Source organism: Rhinolophus sinicus, linkage group LG02 (assembly GCF_036562045.2).
Source record: "Rhinolophus sinicus isolate RSC01 linkage group LG02, ASM3656204v1, whole genome shotgun sequence".
NCBI classification, from domain to species: domain Eukaryota; kingdom Metazoa; phylum Chordata; class Mammalia; order Chiroptera; family Rhinolophidae; genus Rhinolophus; species Rhinolophus sinicus.
The window spans coordinates 156,143,728-156,171,640 of NC_133752.1; the positions used below are offsets into that span (position 1 = coordinate 156,143,728).

Consider the following 27,913-nt stretch of genomic DNA (forward strand, 5'->3'; position numbering starts at 1 on the left):
GTATGGGGCATCTGATGTGTTTCTCTCATCTTTCTGTCAATAAGAAGGAAGCCATTCCGGGAGGAACTATTCATTCATTCAATAAACATTTATTGCATGTCTACCAGGTGCCAGGCCCTATGTCAAGTGCTGGAAATACGTTGGTGCACAAAATACAATCCTTGCCCTATTATTTGGGTAAGGCAGCAAAGTGGGAATTTTAATGTAGTGTGATAATAAAGCGGAAAATATAGAAGCTGTGAGAGCACTTGGTGGGGATATACCTACTGTAGCCCTAGGGCATTTGCTAGAAGAGGTTGCTAAGATCTGCAAGGAGTGACACAGAATACTGGTCAGAGGCGTGGGCACTTGGGTTCACATTTTTGCTCAGAAGTCTGGCCCTCTCACTTCTTTGCTATGTGTTTTTGGCCAAGTTATTTACTATGTGTGGCGTGTGTATGGTAATATAATACACTCCCTCCAAAGATTGTTGTGAGGACTAAATGAGTTAAGGAATGTAAAATACTTGAAGTATTCCCTAAAACATATTAAGTGAGCTAATAAATATTGGCTATAATTTTTCAATCAAAAGATTATTTATTGTGTGGTTACTCTGGGTCAGGCTGTACTAATGGATATTACATAGATATTTGTTTATCTTGTGTATTGTTCATATTTCCCTCTAGCATATAAGCTCCAGGAAGTGGTGAGTTTATTCTGGTTCCCAGTTTTATGCCCAGCACTGAATCTCAGTGTCTGACATAAGGGGATATGTAATAAGTAAGGATGAATGAATAGAGTCATGAGCAAGACAAACAGAGCCTCTGCCCTCCTGGAATTTGAGGTTTTCAAGGAGTGTTTTCCAAAGCATGGTGGCACATTAAAATTTTCTAGAGAGATTTCTGAAAAATTCTGATGACTAGATCTCACTCTGAAAAATTTCTATTGAATCGGCCTGAGGTGGGATTCAGGCAATTAACTGATGGTTCTTTTCCAAGTTCCCAGATGATTCTAAAGTATCCTGAAATAGGCTTACAAAAACCACTAAAGGGCAGGGAAGTGGCATGATTAGACCTGCGTTTTACAAAATGGAGAATGGAGTACAGTAGACAATGAAAATGTAATCTGAAGAGACTGTTGCTTTTATAAATCAAACTCTTAATAATGTTTGAATATTTGCTTAAAAGTTTATAGAACAAAATATATGGGTCAAAACATACTCCCAAGACTATACAAGTAGGACTATTTGAATAAAATATCTCTAACTGCCTTTAAATTAGGTGAAAAAAAATTGGGAAGAAATATTCCTTTAATAGTTCCTTATTTCATAGTTCTATACTTATCCTCTGACAGCCAGGGCCTTTTGTTTACATCTCAATATACTGGATAATTGCTTTCTTTGGAGAATTGCACTTCAATTAGATTAATTTCCTAGCTTCTCCTTTAAAGAAGAGAAAAGCAAAAGAGTGAGAGACTGAGGAGACCCACAGAGGAGAATATAGTGCCAACATGCCACTTCTGTGTCAGTCTTAATAAGGTTTTTGGCAGCTTTGGTGAGAAAAGCGATTTTCCTGACCAGCGCTCAAGTAGCATGAGGCTTTTGATTACTGGAAATACAAAGATGAACTAATCAGAGACAGAATGTTTCACTGCATCTCAGAAAGTCTGATTCTTGAGGTAATGCAACTGTGAGGGTCAGGGACAGTCGCAAGCAGGGACAGCTGAGAACTAATTGGATGTAGACACATTGGAGACATTTTCCAAACAGAACTGAGCACCTGTCTCCATAATTGTCAACTTGCTAGTGTGACTGATTCTTTCCAGCACCTACTTTAAATGATGAATGGAAACAAACAGGGCTGAGGGAGAAATGACAGAAAAGTACCTGTCTGAGAGCAGAAATGGACAGATGTCTGGCACTGGAGGGGTAGGTGGCCGAAGTTTGGCCAGGGCCATGATGTGCTCGAAGGTGATGTCCGTCTGAGTGCTGGCATTCATGAGTTGCACATCTGGGGTCATGCCATAGACTGGTTTACTGAGAGGCGTCCGCCTTAGCACCTGAACCACAATGGGCTCCTTGGCATTTCGGAAAGCTTCCACTGCCTCTTCATGGGTGGCCTTTGAGAGATCCTTCCCATTGACCTGTGAAGATGGAAGGACATTGCTCATCTCAGAGGAAAGAACAGAGAGGCTGTCATGATAGATTAATAAAAGGTGGGAAAGGGAGGTTTAAACCAACTCTGATATGAATTTTGTAAAGGAATATTTAATCAGACATTGACATTTACTGAACTCTTCACCCATTGTTTTCTGAAGGAAAACAATGACTTCAGGCATCTTTAGGAAGTATACCATCAGAATTATTAGTAAAGATTTAAAAATTTAAATAACACTTTGGCCTCAGAAAATGTTCACTAAAATCTGCAGATAAGTAGAAATGTTAAGTGTATCTTTTTTTTATGATCAATCTCTTGGTGGGATTTTAAATATTTTATCAAAGTCTTCCTGGCCTGAAATGTATTTTTTTTTTTTTTAGGATATTGTCATACTTCTTTCATATTCATCATCTTCTTATCAAAAACCATGTTTTATCCATGATCATTTACATTTTATCCCAAATCCTTTCTATTCGAAGTGTGGTCTGTGGACCAATAGCAGATGCATCACCTAAGAGATTATTAGAAATGTAGAGAACCTGGTCCTACTCCAGACCTCCCAAATCAGAACTGGCATTTTAACAAGATCCAACCTGATTTATATGATATGCACACGAAAGGAGCACTTCTCTAAAACACCTCTGAGTGAAAATACCGCATCCCTTTGGATCCTCACCTGTTTTAATTTATACCAGTTGATAACTCTCCAAGGTAGCACTGGACATAACAAAGAAATTTGCCTCTCATCACTGCTTCTCAGCAAGGCCAATCAGTGGCATTTACCCTAACTTTGGGGCACTCCAAACACCTACACACTTTTCTGAACACCCTCTTAAGGAGCAGTACAGGCTGCTCTCAAATAGTTGTCAATTTACTTCCCTAAAATGGGTCGTGATAACACAGCTTCTTAGTGAGAGTTGTGTTTTAATAAAGGACCATGGAATCCTAAAATAGCTTCACAACTCCCACCCCAATTGAATCAATAATTTTGGCTTTTGTATATATGAGAAGATGCTTGAAAGCACAATACTGTACTCAAAACTCCTGAAATTATACCATCTCTAGATAACTAAGACACCTGCCTATTGGGGAGTCTCTGATAACTGCTATGCACAAGCGAATCCTTAGAGATCCCTGTGAAGAAGCAAAGGGAGTCACTGAGTTGCAATCATCGAGCAGTTGCTAACATTCAAATGAGCACATTCTCTCTCCCTGAGTAGACAAAGAATATGTGTGTGCTCAGAGCAAGTGTGGAGTGTTTTGGGGTAAATGATACAATGCCAGGTAAAAATCATCATGTCATGTAGAGACAGGCTTAATGACCTGGAGGAGTTAATTTACTCAATGGACCCTGAAAGAGTTAATGTGCCTTCCAAGATGGAGCAATTAAGTCTCCTCACCAGCAAAATATGTCCCAGTACTGTTCTTGGATCACTAGTAAGAAACTTTAGTTAGAGATTTGAGTAACTACCCGTGCACACACACTCACTAGTCTGTGCATTCACTCTCTGATTCTTTTCTCCATGGACTAAACTTGAAAAATATCAGCAATTTTTCGCTGGCACAAACTTGGAATGTCTTGATGACTTTGAGCACATGGGAGTAAGTAAACACGGGTCACCTATGAACACAATCATACGTTCCTCATGCTACTATCAGATGACAGGCACTCTGTGCTGGGGCCACTGCTGTCTCCCCTGAGGACATGTAGTCAGCAGATGATAAGAGAAGTTCCGGAATGTTAAAGCACAAACTAAAATCTAACCTCCCATGTTTAATGATGTCATCCTCTATGCTTCGTATTGTGGTCAGTATTTATAAATCCCAGGGTTGTGAATACTGAGCCAGTGGTAGATAAGGTGGCTCTGCCAGTGGTACAGAAGAATTGCCTCTTTGTCCCCAGGCTTCCCCCTTCATGGTGTTTCCTCTATTTAGTGAATATCTGCTCTTGCAAAGTATCATCCCCTTCTCTCTTTGAAAAGAACTTGCGATCATTTTATCAACTATTTAAAACCTACTGAAACTATATCAATATGGTACCTTTTCTTATAAGCTTTGCATTTAGAGTAACCCCTAACAGTGGCAGAATGAAAGAAGACGTTGCCCTTTTAAAAGAAATTTCAAGCAATATCTGAGGATAAAGGGAACAATAACTTGTGGCCAGGGTTCCTCCCAGTCACACATTAAATCCTACTAATGCATAAATTGTGAGCCATGAAGTAGTGGACAAATGCCGTTATTCCATTCTTCCTCAAGGTGGCTGTGTACCTTGCCTACATGTTAATCTAGTCTCAGTATTCCTTTGTTTCTTGTTTTAATGATCTTCAAAGCAAGAATCATTTTTAAAAAGTGAGCTCCTTAGTGATAATGATTATGTTCCTGTGAGATAAGATTTTTTTCTTTTTTGTGTGAGTGGAAAAATCCAGAAAAGTATAAAAAATTCTGCATAAACATAAAAATTACTAACGAGAATTTTAAGCTATGAAATCATCAGTTCTTACTGTAATGGTTAGTATATGCAGACAATATAGTGTTCATACAGCAAGATCAATAGCAATTGATTCTAAGACCTGTACATTCATTCATTTATAATTATGGCACTTATATGCAAATTTCATTTTTGGCTTTAAGGACAATCAAATACAATCTTAAAAAAGGACAGTCAATGTAATCTCAAATATCTTACTTTCTCACTGGGGAATGCTCTTTTCTTCCAGTTATCATGCTGCTGACCTCTATTTTCATAAGCTATTTAATGTCTCTCAAAGTAAAGAAGTCTATGACCTTTAAAGGCTCAACTGCCTCACGTGATTCCTTAGAAAATGTAAGCACTGGTAATACAAAACTCTCTTTTTTTTTTCTCTTACTTCACTTGAAGTTCATCAACATACTGTTAGCCTACCAAAAGGTCACCATTTTATAAATTATGCCTTTCACAATAGAAAAAAAGAATTGTTTAATTGGGATATTTCTGGCAGTGGCTTTGCTCAGTTATCATCAGTTACAGCTAGGGAGAAGAATAACATGGAAGGAATATCTAAACTTTTAATCCTATAGAAAAATTTTGTAGTAAATTAATATATAAATTAATAGCAAAACTTCATTTTTTCCAAGTGGTGAGATCCTAAACCAACAACAAGGTATTTGATATTTCACTGTGCCATCTCTTTACCATTATATTTCTTATCCATCTGTCGTGCAGGAGACCCTGCTCGCTGAGTCATTTGTCGTGCAGGGTGGCCTGCGGGATCTCTGCTCCTGCTCCCCACATAAGAACGCAGGACATGGTGAGGCCAAAAAGGAACACCCACGGAGCCATAGGTAGGGGAGTCACACCACTATAGCCTCACTGGAGGCTGGATTCACATGACGTGCGACCTGCTGTCCGCTTTTCTGTCAACTGACCGACTCCCCTTGCTAGCTGCAATCCGCCGTGCTAACTCCAATCCACGCTTGCTAGCTGAGCCACCATCTTCTTGCTAGCCCCCATTTTTCTGCTAGCGTAGCCATGGCAGTTATATTCGTGGCCAATGGCTCACTGGTTACAGCTGACGGGCAACTAGCCACAGCTGATGGCCATCCAATCACAGTTGATGGTCATTTACTACCTGAGCCAGCACCTTTCTATGTGAGGCCGAGAGCCTGCAAACTGCTTTCTGGGGCTCTGTCCCCACACCATCATATTCTCTCCCTCCTTCCTTCCCTTGCTTCCACCCCTCTCTTCCTTCCTCCCCCACCCACTCATTCTGTCTTAATCTTAAATTTGGTTTTGTATGGGAGACATATAACTTTTATGTGTTTTGTGAAATGAGACTGGAGATGGAGAAACCCTCTATTAAAGGTGTCCCATTTAATATAGGTAGTGAAGGGTGGTAGGTCCAAATTCCTCTAGCTGCCCTGGGAAAGGAGAGGGGCTCTTTTACTAGAAGTGCACGGGAAAGGTGACTTTTAGGAGGAAAACTGGATGAAGAGGGTCGGGAGCTAAACTGGTGAGAAGAGATGAAAGATAATTTAAAGATTAAAAAGGAAATACCCAAGTATTACGGGGTTTCAGTTTGAAGTTTATATACAGAAGGATTTCAAGAAGGCTGGGAATTAGATTTCAGCATGTTATAGAGAAAGAGACTTTTTCTCAAGTGGTTGTTCAATGGAATGGGTGAAAGTTTTGAGTGTCATAATAAATATGAGAAGTATATAATTCCCTCTATTACAATAATGTCTGGCACTGTGATAACTGTGGCCAAAACTGATTTGGTTTTACTGCTATTGAGCAACAAGAGTACCTAAAAAGACTCATGTGATTGATATCTGGTAAGAAGCTAAAAGCAGTCCCAGAGTGGGACGACTGGACTTTGTGATGGTGACTAAGCCACCTGATTTGAGATAAATGAGAAACCACACATTGTGCATGAAGAGGTTATCAGAATTGGCAATATAAATGAGGGAAGGAAGAGACAGGAGTTTTAAGATAAACAGAGACATATGATTATTCTCTTAAAAAAACCCAACATTGGGATTGGAAACAAGCGGAAAGACTTAGTGGTGTGATCACATTGTAAGGCATATAAATGTTGAGTCACTGCATTGTACACCTGAAACTAATATAATATTACATACAACTATACTTAAGTAAAAAATATATAAAAAAAGAAAAATAAAAAAAAATAAAGAATAGTCTTAATCATGTCAAACTGTCAAACTTGAAGCAGTTGTAAGACATTCAGATAAATTAACAAATAAACAGATGATTGGTGACTAAAAGAAAAACTGATCATGGGAAACCATTTTCTGAGGTCTTTCTCTCACCCCCACACTTATCAACTCACACATTTTTTACAAATATGACAAAGTAAATGTCCTATTTCTAAAAAATTATTATTTGCCATTATATCAATACAGATAAGTGAATAGGAAAAAAGTAGGCACTTTTGAGCAATCAATGCAAAAGAAGTGTGAATACATTTGTTGTGGCAGATGGGCTAATTAATCCATAAGCAACTTGTGAATGTTAAGTAAAGAATATAGCTTTCATATGTAAACCATATCACAGGCAATGTTTGATGAAGCTTCTGTTTAATGAACAATCCACCCTTTTGGATAAATTGCAAAATCTGGGCCACTTGTCAACAACGTCCCCAGAGTGGCTGGTGGCCTCAGCTTGGATATGAGCTGTTCGACTTTGATTATTCCTCCAAATCCAGCCACATGCAAAATTTTCTTGAATATCAGAAAACAAACAGGCATTTTTTTCCCTTTTGAAGTGCAAACAAGTGCATGAATAACTGAGTCACCCTGGTGAGTTGCCATTTCTACAGTCAATAGTTTGGGACTGATGAAGATTTCCAAGCCTCTGTGCTTTTTATGAAAAATATGGGCTTTTAAGCATTTATGCCTTTCGTGGGAGAGTACATGTAAAAATACTCTATAGAAGTATAGAATACTGAGGATTATGTATAATTGATACCCTAATTTCACGTTGAGAATAAGTAGAAAGCACTTGGATATTTTTGAATATTTCCAAATTGCATTTATTTATTGACGAGCATTTACTCATTCATTCATTTATTTTCAGCTTTATTGAGGTATAGGTGACAAATAAAATTGTGAGTTCTGTAAAATGTATGTCATGGTGATTTGATATATACAGAGGGTGGCAAAAAATGTATACACATTTTGAAAAAGGAAAAAACTATTAAAATTCTAATACTCAATATATACTGATAACAAAAGATGAATACAAGTCAAGTTTGACTTCTGCAGTTACAAGACATGCTCAAAGGGGTTAACATTGGTGTCCAGACACTTCTGATTATGGTGAACTACTGCTTGAGCAACGCTGACCAAAGTGTTAATATCTTTTAAAATGTGTATACATGAGTTTGGCACCCCAGGTGTGTGTGTATATATATATATATATATATATATATATATATATATGACTGCCATTATCTAATTACTTAACACTTTCATCACCTCACATATATACTTTTTTTTTTTTTTTTTAGTGAGTTCTGATCTTAGCAAGTTTCAATTATATAAAACAGTGTTATTGACTATAGACAGCATGTTTTACTTTACATTCTCACACCTGAGTGTTGTAATTCTGGTTGGACATGACAGTTTACAAGCTCTCCCACCCTCACAAAAAACTGTGGAATCAATTTTGATTCAAGTCCCAATGTGAATGCTGATCAAATTTTCTATTTGATAATTAGGGAGGTGTAAAAACACGATCTAGCAATATTTTGTAAAAGGAGGAAACTATTTAAACTGCTGCTAAAATGTTTCATATAAAAGTAATTTAAAATAATCTGATCCCTGTATTCATTAAAAAACTTGTCATATATAATCTTTAAATTAATTTTAAGGAATTTAAGCACATCTTCTCTCTAAACTTTAGTATGTATGATTCTATGTGGACATCTGTTACATAAATTGAGCATAATACAGTGCTAGAATATTTAAAGACAAAAAGAACTCACAGAATAGGGATTGTATAAAATTATATGAAGAAAAACTTCATTCAAGATTGATTAAAATTAATTTTGACCTTTTAAAATATTTTTAATGAACAAAACCATCATTGGTAGGCTTGTGATCATTATGCAATTTTAGAAGATAAGAACATAAGAAATGTTAGAAAATGTTAGATTGCATGAAACCAATAGTGTGTCTAGTCCAGTGTTCTGCTTTTGACAGTGCTATTAGATTTTTGGAATAAAATGTGGTAATTATCACATGTGATATAATGAGCAGACTTATCAAAAAATGATCCTGGGGCTCCTTCTGTCTTGTCTAGATTATAAGGGACTGGCAGCTTCATTTTCCTGGTGTGTGGGAGTGTTGCAGCTTTCCTTGAATTCCAGAGTCCCCAGCTGGCTTTTCCAGACAAATGGAAATAACTGACTTCTAACCCAGACAGCCTGAACCTCCCTCCTGTAGTCTGTTTCCTTACTGCCGATGTTTCCATAAGAAGAAAAAGCAACAGTGGGATGGGATCCCTCCACTGGAACACAGACTCACTGCATTTCCTATAGTTCCAGACCTCCTGCACGGACTCTCTGTGTGGCTGTCTCCTATGTTTTCCTAATAAAGACAGTTGCCTAACCTCTAACTTATGACACTGTGGGATTTGCCCTTATTAAAACCATGTGTGACATAATACACATTTGCAACTTAAAGAATCAAATATATTAAAAATGCTTGTATATGCGACAGTAATGTATTTAAGACTCTCAGTAACCCAATGAGATATTTAGATAGCTTATTATTACATTTAGTTAACTGATTGTGACACAGAGGTCACTACAGTAGGACAGTATGTTGCTTCCTGATCTCCTCCATAGGACACTTTGATTTGGGGAGTTCCCAAAGGCAAGCAAGACATCTTCAACTTTTCTTAAGCTGTTATAGATCCATTATTTGTGAATTTATCAAAAGTGTTCTTGAACCAATACATAATTTTGATTATAGGAAACCTTGGAGATGCATTTTTCATAATTGCTTTTTTCCCTTTTTATCTTTTCTTTGTCTTATTTTTTGTATCCCTTCTTCTGTCTTTTCTGTTTCTTTCCTCCTTCCCATTGCTACACTTCTTGTCTAAGCTTTCCCATTTGTGATTTTACAAATCTGAAAAGTGTTTATTTATATAAATTATTTCTTTTATTAATGAACATCTTATGATGTTTTGATCTTCACTGAGGGAAATAAATTAAAATTACACAACATAGTTTCATTTACCTTTTTATAAATACATTTATTTTCCCTCAACTTAATAAAAGAAATGGAAGTTTCTTCTCTTTGGCACATGAACTGGTGGTTCTTGGTTTGTCCCCCAGATCCACGGTCCACTCTTCTCCACCCGCCTCTGTACCCTGGGACACTGACCACTGTAGACTCCCTGCTTTATGTATTTTGTTTGGTTCAGCCAATGATAAGAGAGCTAATATTTTGTGCCTTTACCAAGCCCCTCCCCACCTTGCTTTGGGGATGCCAGCTCTTGGTAGGTTCTATTCACACCCCTCTCTCATCTGTCCCCTTCTGGTCTATGGATAGCAAGGACTTCTCCTTCCATTGCTATACCCTCTGTTCTTTCTCTTAACTCTGCTCCGTTGTTCCATCATTAAACGTTCTTCAATTAATTCCTTTGAGTGTGACTTCCACTTCCTTCTGGAACTGTGCTTAACACAACTAGACATAAAACTCCTTGGCTTTAAACAATAACAACAACAAAAATATTAATATGATAAAAGCTGAAAGTTGTCATCTTTGCAAATTAAGTTTACTATCAAAAGTAGTAGCATCAAAAATACAATTTCTAGTTTCTCAGATTTAGCAAAAGTCACAGATTTTTAAGGGATAACTAAAATATAACTTGTACTGAGATCATACAGCAAACTCAAAGTAGTTAGATATTTGATGTGTAATTTATTTTGTAGAATATCCCTCAGTTTGCATTTGTCTAGTGTTTCCTCTTGATTAGGTTCCGGTTATATATTTTTGGCAGGAGTGCCTAGAAGTGGTTGTGTGCCTTTTTCAGTCTATCTTTTGAGAAAGTAAGTAATATGGATTTGTCCATTACTGGTGTGTTAATCTTGATGATCTACTGAGAGAGAGAGAAATATGAATACCAATCAAAGCAAATGTAAAGTGTTAATGTTAAAATTTGGGGAATCTAGATGAATAATATTTGAAAATTCTTTATACTATTCTTGAAACTTTTTGATGTCTTAAATTATGTCAAAATAAAATGTTTCAAAATGTTGTTATATTTGTTATCAGCTAAGAATGAATTTGTACTGTAACCATGTAGAGTTATTATAAGGAATTGATGAATACAGAGCATCCTCAGAGTTTGTTTCTGTCTTTGCATATCTCTAGAGAAACAAATTTCTACTCTGCACTGATGTCTTTTTAATTGTGCACACACACACACACACACACACACACACACACACACACACACATCCCTACAGCAAAAAACAGATTGGTATCACCAACTTTATCATTGTCATAACAATTCATCCACTGAATATCACCTGCAATTCTGTTCTCCAAGCTGAGCTATTTAAAAAGATAGATGGCAATTAAAAAAAAAAGAAAAGATAGATGGCTGCCTTCTGGCTAATTGTGGGAGTTCTTTCATTACTATAAAAAGACTGTTTGTATCTCAAGTGACTCTATAAGTAGTGAATAATGACTTGAAATCTTTGGAAGAGAGTCCACTGATGAAATGGTAGGATAACAACTACTTACTGACCTTTTACTTCCTAAGATAATACTAAGTTGATGTAGCTGATTACTAATAAACCTATCAACTGAGTTTTGACGTATCAGATCCAAGTATGTTAAACTTAATGAGAAATTCTCCGAGAGACATAAAATTTTCTGCAACAGGCGTAAAGGTGTAAAGACATAAGGCATATGTAGGGCAAATGCTGTTAAAAAGAACTCAAATTGTTTCATTTGGAAGAAACTTCATTGTAATTAAATGATCCAGATTTTCTTTTAAAAATTACTATAAACAGCATCTGTAACTGAGGACTTGGACAGAGCTATTCATCATTCGTATCCACTGAACAAGAGGAAATGTGTTCTTAGTCCCTGGACAAGATCTCTTGGTCCCATTTTTGTTATGAGAGCATATATGGATATCAAGAAGATAACCTTGGGTCTTAGCCACACAAGCATACTGCCAAAAAATTGCTAAGTATAACTACCTGTTAAATGGAATAAAAGTGTTTCACATAGTTACTAATAAGAGACTGTGAGAGAGTGAATTATTTGTAACGGGGTATGTCATAACAACATCAAAGACGCTGATGACGTCGTTACCAGAGACTCGTTTTACCCCAGGTATAAGAGGGATCTCATGCTTCACTATTTAAATACTTCTGTGCAAAAAACATTAAATGATAAGATACTGTTTTGTTGAGTGCTGTAGTTTAAGGCCCCAAAACGTTTGGCACATGCTTGACCATAAATATGTGTTAAATACATTTTCATATATTTCTCTATTAAGAGCCACATTGAAATAAATATGATTGGATTTGTCATTAAAGTTATCTGTGTTTACATGCAAATTTTGTTCCTTTCACCACCCCGCTCCATTTTGTAACCCAGTTACCTATATTATTACTTTTAATTAAATATGTTGTGTACATGATTTGAGTGTCACGCAAAGGCATCAGGGGCTCTGCTTGAAAGCCATACCCATCATTCAGTGTTGTAGTACAAAAGAACAAGGATGTGAGAATCATCTAGAACTGGGATCTAAACATAGTTCTTAATATTATGTGTGCAACTAAGTTATTTAAACTCTCTTAGCCTCAGTTGCTTCATCAGGAAAAGGAGATGATAACACCCACTCACAGACTTGTGGATTGGGTCAAGTAAATAAGGCAGCTAACAGAGGCAGCTAACAATGTTGATCCATGTTTCTTTCCAGCCCTCCATTACTTCTGGAGGAACTCTTAGTGACAGAGACTAGACAATTCCATGCGGACACAAGTTCATACCTATGCTTACAGTCTTGGCAGTGACAATGACAACAATACCCAAGTTAGCACTGAGTGAGCTTTCACAAGTACCTGGAGCTGAGCAAGGCACTTGGCGTATATTATCTCAATCACACTCAAGAACAATCAAATGAGGTAAGTATTTTATCCCCAACTGAAAACTGGGGCGGGTGTGTGTATGTATGTCTGAGAATCAGAAAGTATAATAGGCTGAACGAGGGAAGAAACCTGCTCTCAGGATCTGCTAGGGAAAATCAGTATATACATCTATAATTGTAAGTAAACTCATAAAGAGCTGAAATAAAGGTATTAACAGAGTTATGTGGGAGCACAACGGGTTAACTATGCCTGTGAGTATTGCAATATGATTCCAGAATGTGACATTTCAGGTAGATCTTAAAAGATGAAGAGATTCATAAGTTGTAAAGATGGGAGAAAGGAAAGGAATCCCAGGGTACATGTTGAAAAAGCAAGTCTGAGAACCAGTGAGAGATCTGGTGTGACTGAGTATGGAGGGATTTGGGTAAGTTTAGGGTTAAGAGGCTGGAAAGGAGGCTTTGACCCAGGTCCTACTGTTCTCAATGGGCCATGGTAAGGTATTTGTTTCAAATAACAACTTTCATCTGAAAAGTAGCATGATTTCATTTGTGTTTTGGGAAGATATCTTTGAGGCTGTGGTGAGAACAGAATGGAAGAAAGAAAACCATTTAGGAAGTTACTGGGAAAAAAATGATCCATGCCGGGGTTAAGGCAGAGACAGCATAGCTGGTCCAATTGGAGGAGGATGAAGAGAGGTGTAAAATGGTATTTTGATCCTTTCTCTCATATGTATTTCAATGGGACCTATCAGACTGGCAGACTCTACAACAGCCTAACCTTAGCTTCTATTTCAAATAATTAAATCCATACTGTGCAGAAATATAAGCTGTAGCAGTTGAATTTTAAGTATAAAGTATAAAGGCATTTTAAGTAAATGTTGCCCATCCCCTGTAGACTTATATTTTCAGTGATTATTTTAGAAATCAAAAACTACTTATTCCAATGTTCTGAAACTCTGCCTTTCTGGTTAGTACCCACATAGCCAAGTGAATAATTGTCTCACCATGAACACGCACACTCTCTCCCTCTTTTTCCCTCCTTTTCTCTCTCCCTCCCTCTGTTCTCTCTCTCTCTCTCTCTCTCTCTCTCTCTCTCTCTCTCTGTCTCTGTCTCTCTCTCTCTCTCAAATACACATACAAAATACACACTCACACACATACAAACACTTTTATACTTTCTAGGATCCTCCACCGGAATCATTTATGGCTTTGTGTGGGATGTAAACTTAGAAAGATATTTTACCCAAGTGAATATACTTGTATAGGAGTTGTAGCACATGGGAATTAACACAAGAAAGTAGAATTTGCATCATATATAACTTTCTCTTTCAATACCAACATCTCTAATCTAATGCCTAGAAGATGAAAGGTATTTCATACCAGTTTGAAAGGACAGAACAAAATCTGAGCAAACAGCTATCACCCTATTAGAAGCAGGGAGTGTAAATAATTTTCAACAATCAATCCTGCCATTTGAATTCATTCTGACACTTGTTGAGGTCAGGCATGAAACTACAATAAAAAGGTCAAGCTCCCAGGGAAATTCACAACTTTTTACATCTGTAAGTAAAACTACCTGAATTTGTGTCCATAACCTTGTTTTTTTTTTTTTTTTTCCTTTCATCACCATATATTTGATCCCGTTTACACTCATCTACCACCCCTCCCTCCCCCCCTCTGGTAACCACTAAACTATTGTCTGTGTCTATAAGTTTTTGTTTCTTCATTTGTCTTGATCTTTTGTTGTTTTCAGTTTTATATACCACCTATCAATGAAATCATATGGTTCTCGGCTTTTTCTGTCTGACTTATTTCGCTTAGCATTATAATCTCATGATCCATCCATGTTGTCACAAATGGTCCTATTTCATCTTTTCTTATGGCAGAATAGTATTCCATTGTGTATATATACCACATCTTCTTTATCTAATCATCTATTGAAGGACACTTTGTTAACATCATACTCCCAACTTCCTCAAATTCATAGGTTTTGAAAAGAAATACTTTGTTCTATATTTATTAAAAAATAGATTGCTACCTAAGTCAAAAGATGAAATAATTACATTTAAAATAGCTATAGATACTTTATTTAGAATAGTTGGAATTTGCCCCAGGGATTTCATTGACTTGATTGTCTCTAAGTACACTTTGAAATGGATAATAAACATAACAATAATAAAAATTTGTTGAGTGTTTACTGTATGCCACTTACTCTCCTCAGTTCTATCTGCTAGTGCAGGTGCAAACATTATTCTATTACTCATTCTGTAGCTAAAGAACTTAACTAAACCTTAACAGCTTAACAGCTTGCTCAAGATCACACAACTACTGAGTGAAAAATAAAACCCAAGATTTTTCTATAAATTCTTATTAATTCTTTTTAAACATCAATAGGAGTTTCAGCATAGAAGCTCTAAAAATGACACAGAGGATTGGTGGGAAATGCATTCTTCTATTTCCTTTTATTGTCCATAAGATTATAATTAAGTAGTGACTCCACCGCAGGCATTATGAGTATGGATAATTATCTTAACTTGTGTCCCCTGGACAATAAAATTCCAATTTAAAAGTGAAAAAAATGTTCCTGTAAAATGAATAAGTTACACAAGATTTATCCAACAGCCTCCTCAGTTCTAAAAATCTACTTAAAAAGTATCCCATTTTGGGGTATTTATCTGAAGAAATACTCTGAAGAAATCCAAAACACGAATTTGAAAAGACATATACACCCCTATATTCAATACAGCATTATTTACAATAGTCAAGATATGGAAGCAACCCAAATGTCCATCAACAGATGAATGGATAAAGAAGTGGTATATATGGAATATATACGAATGGAATATTACTAAGCCATAAAAAAGAATTAAATCTTACCATTTACCACAACATGGATAGACCTAGGGTAGTATGCTAAGTGAAATAAGTCAGACAGAGAAAGACAAATACCATATGGTCTCACTTATATGTGGAATCTAAAGAACAAAATAAATGAACAAACAAAACAGAAACAAACTCATAGATACAGAGAGCATTTTGATGGTTGTCAGATGGGAGGGGGTTGGAGGGATGGGGAGAAAAGGGGGAAGGGACTAAGATATACAAATTGCCAGTTTTAAAAAACGGTCATGGGGATATAAAGTACAGCATAGGAAATATAACCAATAATATTGTAATAACTATGTATAGTGTCAGATGGGTACTAGACTTATTGGGGTGTTCACTTCCTAAGTTATATAAGTTTCTAACCACTATGTGTACACCTGAAACCAATATAATATTATCTGTCAACTATAATTGAAAAAGTTTTAAAGTATGCATAAGCAGACAATAGTTTAGTGGCTACCAGAGGGGAAAGGGGGAGGGGAGTGGTACATGAGGGTAAAGGGGATCAAATATATGGTGATGGAAAGAGAACTGACTCTGGGTGGTGAACAAACAATTTGATATATAGATGATGTATTACAGAATTGTACACCTGAAATCTATGTAACTTTACTAACAATTGTCACCCCAATAAACTTAATAAATAAATAAATAAATAAATCACTCAAAAAAAAGTATGCACAAGCAGGAATAACCACTTTTCCTTATATAATCCCTGAAGTTACTTAAACTGTTGGTAAAAAGACAACCCCCACTCCCACCTTTATTTTCTTTAAGTGCATCAGGTAAAGTTCAAACTAGGAGGTGACTCAAAGATGGGTCAATCTGTTATTGAACTTTTACCTTAAAATTCCCAGTTCAAGGCCCAGCCTTGCTCGGGTGTGACCTAATATTGTTTCTGCTGAGATAAGATGGATAAAGTTCTTAAGGGGATAAGACTACCTGGGTTCTCTCTTACCTTAGCGGACACAGTCAGAATGAGTGGCTCAAACAAAAAGAACTTTTCCAAAACAACAGCTGGACTGTATGGAGATTTGTAACCAACTCAAGGCCTATCTGAATGCAATGCATGCAAAATTTCACAACAGTATTTGGGACACTTTTTGAAAACTGTGTTCATGTCTCTATATCTCCTTCGGGAAGCAAATAAGAGAGAAACAGAGTGTGTGCAACTCTGCAGATGGAGTCATCATACTCTTAAATTTAATTTGCCACAGACATTTCTCTGTACTAATATCGTTAATTTTATTTCACTTTGTTTGGATGAGTGGAAGAGGGGCAAATTTTTATAAATTTAGTTCCTTTAAACAATTACCATCTGTACGCTTTTGAAACAATTTTCAGCAGATAAAACCATCCTGCCAAGGCCCAGTAAAAGCTCTTCATTGTTCCATGTCTGCACAAATTACCTTGCATCTCTGATGATTTTATGTACATTTAATCACTAAAGATTAATTACATGGCATACGGAAACCAGTGAAACACTGAAGAGATAACTTCACTTTAAGTACACATGCAGCTAACTTGTGGCTTTTTAAAACAATTTTAATTAAAAGTACTAGAAGAATCATCGGGCTGAAAATATTAGGAACTCTGGGATGGATGAGCTTAGCATAGCTAATTAATTGTATATTTAATCACAGCAGCCTTTGGCTGTAATTAATAATCTATTTTCCTCTGGTAATAAATATTGTAGTTCTGTAAAACAGAATTTGTAATTTCCAGAATGCCATATGCACAGAAGAGCGGGACGGAAAACAAGCATTTCCATACCAGCTTTTGAGCTAAGGTTGATTTTGTTTATTTAGAGAGGATGTTTTCTATATCTTTCATTTGTTTGAAATGTCATCTCACAGTAGCAGCTGACAAATAGCTATCCCAGAGTGATTTGGACATTTCAAAGGTGTAAAGGATAATCCAAAAGGACAAACGAGTAGGATGCTAAATGAAGTCTGACTTTTCTTCAACCACAAAGATCTCATACTTTAGAAAACTTTAGGTAACTCTATCTTAATGTGAACAGTGAAGACTCAGCACTAAACAGTCCGTTCCCTTCATTTTCTTTAAAATGGCAGAGTGATACTCAAGCTATTTCCAGCACCTGCAATCTGGTAAAATACTCAAACCACACAGCCAACTTTAAAAACCTTCTTCCTTGTGACAGTTTTTACTCTGAGTGCCAGATGTGCCACATGTGTGTACACCACACACATACACACACACACACACACACACACACACACACACACACACACACACCACCTTCTCGCTCTTCCAGAATCCATGCCAAGCATAGCTTATTTTTGTTCTTATAATGCTTTCATTAATTTTTGTGAGAGAAACTCTCCAATGGGAGGTTGTCACATGCTTTTCATATGATCTCAGATTTCTTTCTCCTTGCAAGCAAGATTTAAATTCCAAGAGTTTTGCATATAAAGGAGTTAATAAATTAATTTTAGATGATAGGTTTTCCTATATTTTAAAGAAGTTTAAATATGAGAAATTTAACAATCAGTTTGCCATTACTGTTTTATATTTTTAAGATTTTGTTATAGTAATATGTAGAAGTTACAGTTTACTGAATACATAAATCTTTAGCTTAAAAAATCTTTTAAGATCATGGAGAACACACATTTTTGTATGCATCTGATACAACTGTTTGATACACTAATCAATTCATAGCCTAAGTTCCATTTTTCTGGGGGTTATGTGGTCTTCATATGAATATGTATGAAAGAAACAGATATGAATTAGGTTATTAAAATTATGTCAAGTGAAAACATTTTTATTCAGTCTATACTGAGCATTAATAAAGGGCTAGGAATCAGACAAAAAAGAGAATAAAATACAGTGGTAAAATTTTGCAAGTTTCCCGAAGGCCACCATTAATAAACATCATGTGATCAAAAGTAGCTCTTGTCAAATACATGACGACATCTTCAGGGCTTAACCAATTTATAACATAACATGCATTTCCAATGAGAACAAAAGTGTTAAAGAGAGTTGTTTAAGAATTGCACAAGATAGTCTTTTCTTTTTAGAGTTGTGCCCAGTTAACAACTCTTGACACAGGCTCTCCTGATGTCCCACTACAATTATCTATGAAGGCAAAGGGAAAAGAAGTTTGTTGGGACAGTGAAAGGCAGCATTCATGGTTACTTTATTTATCCTGATTTTCCACAGAATTCTTCACCTACTGATTGAAGCAAACTAACAATTTAGATAACTTTCTCTGAGAAGTCACATGATATTCGGATAACATAGGCATGTGGAATATATGAGAGAGAGAGAGAGAGAGAGAGAGAGAGAGAGAGATTTAATAGTTGCCCACTGGATACTCAGAAAAGTAAAGTGGCAGCTGTGCTGCTAATTCTGTAGGGAAACCTGGCAGTGTCCATGCCTGCCCTGAAATATTCTGTGACTCACAGTACAAAAACCTACTCTGCTCTATCCTGTTGGAACCGTTAGATTATTTTAATATGTCAGACCTGAGGGTATGTATTGCTGGGGCTGAGAAGACGGATTTTGAGAGGCAAGATCCTCCCAGTAGACAGATGGTGGCAATATTTTGAAATGTGTAGAGAGATTTGCGTAGCAGAAGTTCCAAGTAGAGGATCTTAGAAATGGGACAATCGTGAAAGCAGGAGACTCTGGGGACTCAGGTGAACTCAAGAAATGATGCTACCGAGGTGGTTTAATTTTTTTTTCCCCTTGGAATGTAAAGAGGGCCATATTTAAATTTATTCTTCATCTTAATTGTGTTCAAGTTATTTTCTTTAGTTTTCTTTAAAACTTCTTATGAGAAGGGATGATTGAGCATAGAAAGAGGGCAAGAGAGCGAGAGACACAGAGAGAGGGAGATGAGCTCGAGCCACATTTAGCTCTTCTTTAAGTTCAATGCTGCACATGATACGACAAAGACAGGGAAGAACTGTGGACACAGAGAAAGAACTGTTTTGAGGGTCTAAGATATTTAAATAGTACATGAAAATATATTACTGTACCATTATATGCACAAAGGCAAAGGGAAAAATGTATGAATGTGTAGCCCTGGGCTTGATTCCAAGCTCGTCCCTTAGCAGCTGTGAGACTTCAGACGGATCACTTTTTGAACTTTGATTTCCTCTTCTATGTGTTGGGGATAATAATGTTGATTTCCAAAAGTTGTTAAGACAAAGTAGTGAGAAAACATGGAAAAAGTAACCAGTATGTGAGATAGAGTAGGAATTCAACCAAAAAAATATGGAAATGATTTATGATGTTTTGTTATGTACATGGCATTCAAAAGGGTTCTCTATCCAATATTTATCAGTGAGTGATTACTATGGCATGTTTGGACATGTTGAGAAAGCATGTTTGTGAGATGTTTTGGATGATAGAAATTTGAAGAAGTAAAATGTTATACACAAAAAAGAATACTAAATTAGTGGTCAGAGGACATGAATCCTCGCTCTAGACCATTTGTTACCAATGTAGACTTGGAAAATCACTTAAGCTCTGGAAACGTTAGTTCATAAAATGTTTCAAGTACATGTGAAGTCATTACAGATAAGGGGAGCTAATGCTTGATACTTGAAATCTGCTTAGTGATTTATAAATTAATTGCTTCATGAACATTTATCTCACTGTTCACAGGAGACTTAAATTTTATCCACATCTTAAGAGGTAAATATTGGTTTAACTGATTTTTACCAAGGTCACACAATAAGTGGTAAAACTGGGATTAAAAGCCTTGACTAGCTCTCAGCATTCTTATTATCGCATCATGAGACATCTCTCTTTTGTTCTTGACCTGTTGCCTGGATTAATTAATCACTGTACAGGATAAAATAAATGTTGTTAATTTAAATCTAAATATTATATTCTCAGCAAAACTGCTTATCAAAGAAGATAATAAAAAGTATCTATTATTGATTCTGAAGTTCTCATAAGTGTATTTGAGTTAACTAGAAACCAGGGCAGAGAACTATTGATTAAACTTAGTCCTTGTGAAATATTCAATTTGGTACCTTTTTGAAAGCTGAGAATTATGGATAATTGATATCACTATTAATTTTTTACTAATATCCTAGACTTATCACATGACAGCTTCACAGAGTTTTGTGTTGAAGAGGAATAATTGAAAACCTCAGTAAAATATTCAAAATCTATGAAGTCTCAGTCTTTTAAAATAAATAAAATAACATAAATTTAGTTTCAAGAATGGTGAGTTGACTTGCTCTCATTGCTTAAATTGAACACTGTATGTAAATTGCTGGGATTCCAAACATGGAGGTAAGTTCTAGTCACATCTATTGCTCCATTACCCCCACAATTACTATAATACAGGATGTACAGAGAGGAGCAGCTGGTGGAAATGATTTCCTAAGTGACTGAATTGCTGCATAGCACAATATCCTTAAGGCTAGGCTTTCTCGACAGTGGCACTATCTGCATTTTCGGCTGGATAATTCTTCGTTGTGGGGGACTATCATGGGCATTGAGAATATTTAGCAGCATCCCTGGCCTCTACCCGTTTGATGCTAGTAGTATCCTCTACACAGTCATACACACCACCACCACTAATTGTGACAACCAAAAATATCTCTGGACATTCCCAAAAGTTCCCTCAAGAGTGAGATCACACCCAGTTGAGAATTCCTGTTTTGGGCCTCATATTTTGTGTGATTTTTAAAATTTTTTTATTAAAGCATAGGTGACATACAATATTATGTCAGTTTCAGGAATACACTATAGTGGTTCAACATTTATATACCTTATAATATGGTCATAACAATAAGTCTAGGAACCTTTTGTCTCCATACAAAGTTATGATACTATTGATTGTATTCCTGTGGTATACATTATATCCCCGTGATTTAGAGGTATAAACTTCCTGTTTTAAAATAAATAAGTCATATGTTACCTTTTAATGACATTTTAGTTCACTAAGATTAAATAATGCTGGGTCTAACAGAGATCTGGGTTTATTATAAGGGAGTTAAAATACTGTATAACATAGAAGTTGAAGAACAGAAATTACTGTTTCATGTATTTTTTTCATTTTATAATTATAGTCATATTTTAACGGGAAAAAGTGGCCTGAATATATGTGAAAAAAATAGCAAGAAATATTACTTAATAGGACTGTAATTAGTTTTTTCTGCCAGTCAGGAAAAGTTAAGGGTGATTGTCAGGCTTCTTCTACCATGGTGTCCTTAGGTAGAGATCCAGAAGCTGTCACTTTTCCATTACCTCCTCTATGTCAGATTCTCTGAGCTATTAGTATCATTAAAGTGGTAAAATCATACTTTGTGGGTGATGGCCATATGACAAGGATGGAGAGGACAAGGATCCCTAATTCCAGATGACCTCCTGCTCAATTATTTAAAAAAATACTGTTTTATTAATTTTTTCTTTTCAATCTTATTTTCTATTTTTTATTCAATTCATAATTTCCTCTAAACTTACTTAAATTTTCCATATCCTCCCCAAGTAAGCCTATATATGGTTCTCTAATACATAATAGCCTAAACATTGTTAATATAAATTAAAAAATTGTTTGCAATTCCATATGCTCTTCCTAGAAATGCTCTGCTCCATGTTGATTATCTGAACACGTTACAGCTTTGCTGCCTTGGGACAGAATTTAGGATGCTGAATAAAGAAATGTGGAAGGGATGACAGAATGTTCTTTAACAGGTCTAAAAGGGTGTGACATATCACCAGATTAACAACAATACCTTGCAAATTTGTTCTGGAAATAGTACTTACCTATTTGGAAATCTTGACATGACTGCATACAGTTATTTTAGATGCTGATGAAAAGTAACATAGCAGACTCATAACTTATTCATTCATTCATTGATATATAATGCATTTCTCTCTAGATTTAAGAAGCATGCATACATATGTATTTTCTAAAAGGCTATAAAAGTCAATTACTATGTTTACCCAACAAGGAACTACTTTCTCAACTTTAGAACTCCAGTTTGAGAAAACACTCACCTCTTAGCTAGAAGACATTTTCCATCTTCCCTCATTAGGGTAGTTGAGCATGACAAAGGAAAATGTGATCAAGTGTGACAAAATCTATGCTTCATCTACACTAGTTGCTTCCACTATAATTTTAATTGCTAGATATCACGGCTTTAGATATTTCTACTGCATGTCAAGAGACAAGCCTTATGAATTAAAGAATATTTTTGGTATATCACCAAACATGTAAATAGATATTTTGCATAATTAGCTAATTTTTGGAAACCAGCATATTTGTGGAGTTCACAATAGTAAACATTTAAATACATATAATTAAGTTTCCCTGCTTACAGTATTTCAAGTTCTAGGCTTATTTAGAGTTGGTTACAGCAGCATAGAAAGCAAATAATGTTAAAACTCAAAGCTAACGAGTATAATTTAAAATATAATTAGATATTGAGACCTTTTTAGTGTGTAATATTATACTCCTGTCAAAGTGCTGGGGATACTAATTAAAATGAAAAATTAGAAAATAATTTTCCTGAGTCTGAGATTAGTTTCTTTATCCTTTTCTTCTTTCAATTTTCATTCATGAATTAAAAAAAAAAAAAAAGATTGCTGAACAGCAGCCATGTGCCAGACAGTTTTAGGCACTGAGGTAATATAAGTGAACAAGTGAGACAGAATTCCTGACCTCATAGAGCTTATATTTTAGTGAGCAAATGGACAATAAATATAAGAAATCTTCATCTATTTAAGTGCTATGGAAAGACAATTATTTGTTGAGTGTTATGGAGAAAATACAGCTTTGTGAGGAAGATTGAGAGTAGAGGAGGGGAGTTGTAATTTTTCCTTTTGTGGTCAGTGTAGGTCTCGCTGAGAAGTTACCAGACATTTGAACAAAGATTTAATTAAGAGATAAAGGAATGCTCATATGTGTATCTGAAGGAACCCAAGGAGAGAAACAGCCATTGCAAAGGCCCAGAGATGAAAACGTTCTGTGCATTTAAGACAGCAGGGAAGAAAAGAGACTGGAAAAGTGTGCACAGGGCAGAGGAGCGATAGATGAACTCACAGTAACTGGACACATACTGGCCACTGTATGAACTGGACTTGGACCCTTAGTTGTCCTTCTAAAACAGGTTTCTCCACTTTTCTTACTTTGGTTTCTTTTCCTTATTTTCATTCTCTACTTTCCTATCGTGTTCAATCTGCCTCCTCCTGCCCTGTCATCACCCGTATTACCCCGGTTGTTGTCGTGCTATTGCCATTTCTCTTGCAATCTCCAGGTAGACAGTCCACACAAGCAGTGAAGGCATATTCATTCACAGAGCTCTGATTCTGTGTTGAACATGATGCACTCGATCCCATCACGTTTAATTCAACTTTTGCAATAACTCTCTTAGGTAGGAAATTTTTGCTACCCCTACTTTTCAGATGGCAAAAGAGATACATATTTCAGATGGCAAAAGGTTACGTATTTCTGTTTATGTTGCATAATAAAGATTTGTAAGCAATGGGATTTGAACCCCAGTAGAGTTGACACCAAATCTAAGATTTTTATCCACTAAGTTATATAGTTTCCTGGTTTTTCTATTCCCAACTCAATTAAAGAAGTATTTCAAACAGTGGGTTTAATGGAATAGGAGTCTTACCAAATTATTTTTCAGTGTTAGAAGGGCCTTGCAAATCATTCTATCTAACTTCGCCTCAATATTTGAATGTCTTTTACAGCTTCTATGTCAAGTGGTCATCTAGGCTATCCATGAAAACTTTTGGCCACAAATGTTGAAATAATGGTTTGTTTTTAAATAGAACTATATTATAACATAGGTCCAGGATATTCCATTGTTCTGTCTTATATAGAACTAGAAACTATTGGCTGTAATTTTTCACATAAAAATACTGAAAAGTTATTGTCACTTTTCAGTTCTCTTCTCTCTTAACAGGTTTTTGTCTTAGTTCATCTCATTAAGTGTTAAATTTTAAAATAATTTAATAGCATACCTTTAAGTGTATTTCTGGCTAAATTCTGTTTTGAGATTATGTTGTAGCACAGGCAGATATAGGAATTACTAAACTTCCTTGCCTCTAATTCTATTGCAAAACAAACACAAATAGTAACATAGGAAACAGGTGATAGTAAGAATAGTAACACCTTCAGGAAACCATGGCACGTTGGGAATTTCCTGCTGTGTCATTTCCGTACCAGAATTAACCCACAGGAATGGTCTATCTCTAGGATCTAGTCATCTCAGGACAAGTAAGGGGTGCAGACTGTCTGATTTTGGCTTGCACCAAATACAAGCTGAAGCTCAAGTGTTGCACTTCCTGTTCCCTTAATAGCCTCTTCGGCCATGGAGCCTGAAACGCCTCACTTTCCTTGATGTCTCATCCCTTACCCCAATTTAAAAAAAAGCAACACATGTCTTGTCTGGGAACAGTAATATATCCGCATTCATTGTACTTTACCATAGTTGAATTAATCAGGTCAACTAGTGTCAATATTTAGATATTAAGAAACCTGGATCCAGGGCAAGTACATTTTTCTAGGAGGAGGTTGGGACTGGAGAGAAGGGGCAAGTTTTGAGGCATGAGAAAAATGATTAGGGTGCCACACTTGGGAAGCAAGGTAGGAGTCAGTCTAATCAGTCTTGGATGGTTGGAAGGAGGTTACAATCTGAAAGAACACACAAAGTCATTGGGTGGACTGGTGTGTAGGCACACTTGACCTCCTGCATGCTTTTCTCTGGTGTTTGTTGTCCTGTGATGACTTCAGAGTAAAGCGTCAATGTGCCCACAGAGAATATTTGGACCAAAAACTTCACCTTAGAGTTAAAGAAACAGAATCATAAGGATTGAGCAGCCCAAAGTCACACGGTTATTTGTCTCAAACCTGGGTAATAGAGATCTACATGGTACAATTTTGGATTCCTTGGTTTGGTCAGGATTATAAATGGTGAAATGAAAATATGGGCAACAACAATTCTAATAGTTCACATTTATGTAGTAGTTACTAGTCATCAAGTGGTAAATATTTTTCTTGTGCACATTCAGCATGTAATTGGTAAAAAGGCTCCTTGTGGTGAAATAATTCTCCTACTGTAGTTTTTTGGGTAGTTGAGAAACAAATACAGTGATTTTAAGTGACTTGTCTCAGGTCACATATCAAGTTCCCCAAGGGTCAGGTTTTGCATTAAAACTCCTAATTACTGTACTAAAATAAGAAAAGGCACCAGTTAGCTGTAGTGGGAATAACCCAGCACATAAATGACCTGTTCAGTCCTGCAATTATGACTAAGGTAGGTTTAAGTTAAAAAAATTCACATGGATTTCCTTTGATCTCTTAGTATTATTTGAGTATTTCCAAATATCTCGTCTCAATTTCACGTTATGGACGGGCCAAAAAAAAAAAAAAAAAAAAAAGCCACTTATAGAATAATACTCCCTCAGTTTTGCTATAGGACCTAATAAGTTCTCTATAATAATACAGGTCATTATTCTCTATCTTTTAAAAATAAGTTGTTTAACTTTTTTGATGGGTCTAACAGGAAGAGCAGGATCTTACACAAACTCCTAAGGTATTTTTATATATTTAGCTACTTATAGAATGTATGTTTTCAGAGTGGGATGCAGAACAAAATTTAACTGAGATAAAAAATAAGCACAACAATTTTAGATGAAAATTATATAAGTTCAAATGACAGATGAAGAGGGCTCTATTCATGTAAATACAATGTATGTACTACTAGACTGAATTACCATTTTTCCCTGAAAATAAGACCTAGCCAGACAATCAGCTCTAATGTGTCTTTTGGAGCAAAAATTAATATAAGACGTGGCATATTATATTATATTATATTATTATATAAGACTCGGTCTTATAGTAAAATAAGACCAGGTCTTAAACATTAATTTTTGCTCCAAAAGACGCATTAGAGCTGATTGTCCGGCTAGGTCTTATTTTGGGGGGAGCACGGTAAGTCACAAAATTTCTACTTCATTGGTTGCTTATTTGTTTTATTTTGAGAGGGCATATCAGAGCAAAAAATTAGATGCTTTAAGAAGCTGCCAAGATCTTTCAAGAGAGAGAAGAAAGACTCACAGTTAAGTGCCATAATTTAGGGATCCTGACAAGAACCATTAATTGTCACTGTGTTACTACCATTTGAACTCACAGAGTCGATTTAGTCTGATTTAGTCTGAGTTCTTGCAAGATCTGAGAGGATCATTAAAGGAAGCTTGAGGCTAAGCATAGATAATAGGAGTATTTTAATATTCTTGATGCTTTTACAAAGGAACAGCATGTTATAAATCAATTTTACACACTGCTCTGAAACTCTCTAGATGTGGGTGGGGGGAAATTCCAGCCACCCTCTCCTTTCTCCTTCCCAAGTTCTTAAAAAAAAAAAAAAGACATTTAGGATGCTGCTTTCCAGAAGTCCTAAGGTACCATAAGAATCTAAAACAATCTCAAAAGAGCCATGTATTATTTTTCACTCTTTTTGAGATTATTCTCTTTGAATTCTTGTGTAAGCTTATTGAGAGAACGAAAATATACTGCTACTTTTTGGATCACCTTAAAAAGGGAAACTTATAAAGAAAAATCATAATCCTTGTTTATGGAGGATACCTATTATCTAAGAGGACAAAATATAAAATGTTTAGAATATTTAAAAGCTGAGCTGAAATACAGGCCATCCTTTAGATGCTACATAAATTATATCACCTGAAAAATTCCCTTTCATGAATGCTTCTCAAAAAGTTAGTTATTTTTCTGTTTATATAAATAGAAATAATTGCATAATTTCCCCCACCCCTATAAGCAACCTCACTGTCAGAAGGCCAATTTACTTATGCTGTCCCTGTTTCCCTCTTACTACTTATCAGGTGTACTACCCTATTTTATTCTGGCTACGTTTTTTTTTTTTTTTCCTTCTGTACCTATCATTAAAATTTTCCACTCTGAGACTCAGCTGAGATATAGTAGAAAACATGCTGGCTTTGGCTAATAAGAGGGACTTAAATCTCATCTCTCCTACTTAGTTAATTCTGATAACTCTCTAACCTCTGATCCTCAGTTTCTTCATCTGTAAAATGGAAAATACTACCAATCTCACAAGATTGCTATGAGAAATAAGCAACTCAACACACGTGACAGCAGCTAGTCTGGATCCTGGCACTGTAGGTACTTAATGATTATTACTTGAGTCTGAATCTTACCTGGTGACAGATATTATTGCATTGGTTGCCTATCCAATACCATTCTCTTCCTCCTTTTAGTAGACCCCAGCTCCCATGATAGAGGCAAAATATTTCA

At 35.9% G+C, this 27,913-nt stretch overlaps 1 protein-coding gene across 2 annotated transcripts in view; it reads right to left on the reverse strand.

Annotated features, from left to right (window-relative positions):
* Window positions 1–27,913, reverse strand: part of PDZRN4 (PDZ domain containing ring finger 4) — a 346,581-nt gene that overhangs the window by 60,880 nt on the left and 257,788 nt on the right. For both annotated transcript variants that reach the window (XM_019756349.2, XM_019756350.2), the window contains one exon: window positions 1,865–2,121. In XM_019756349.2, coding sequence (XP_019611908.2) covers window positions 1,865–2,121 — 257 coding nt within the window. The remainder of the gene's footprint in view (window positions 1–1,864; window positions 2,122–27,913) is intronic.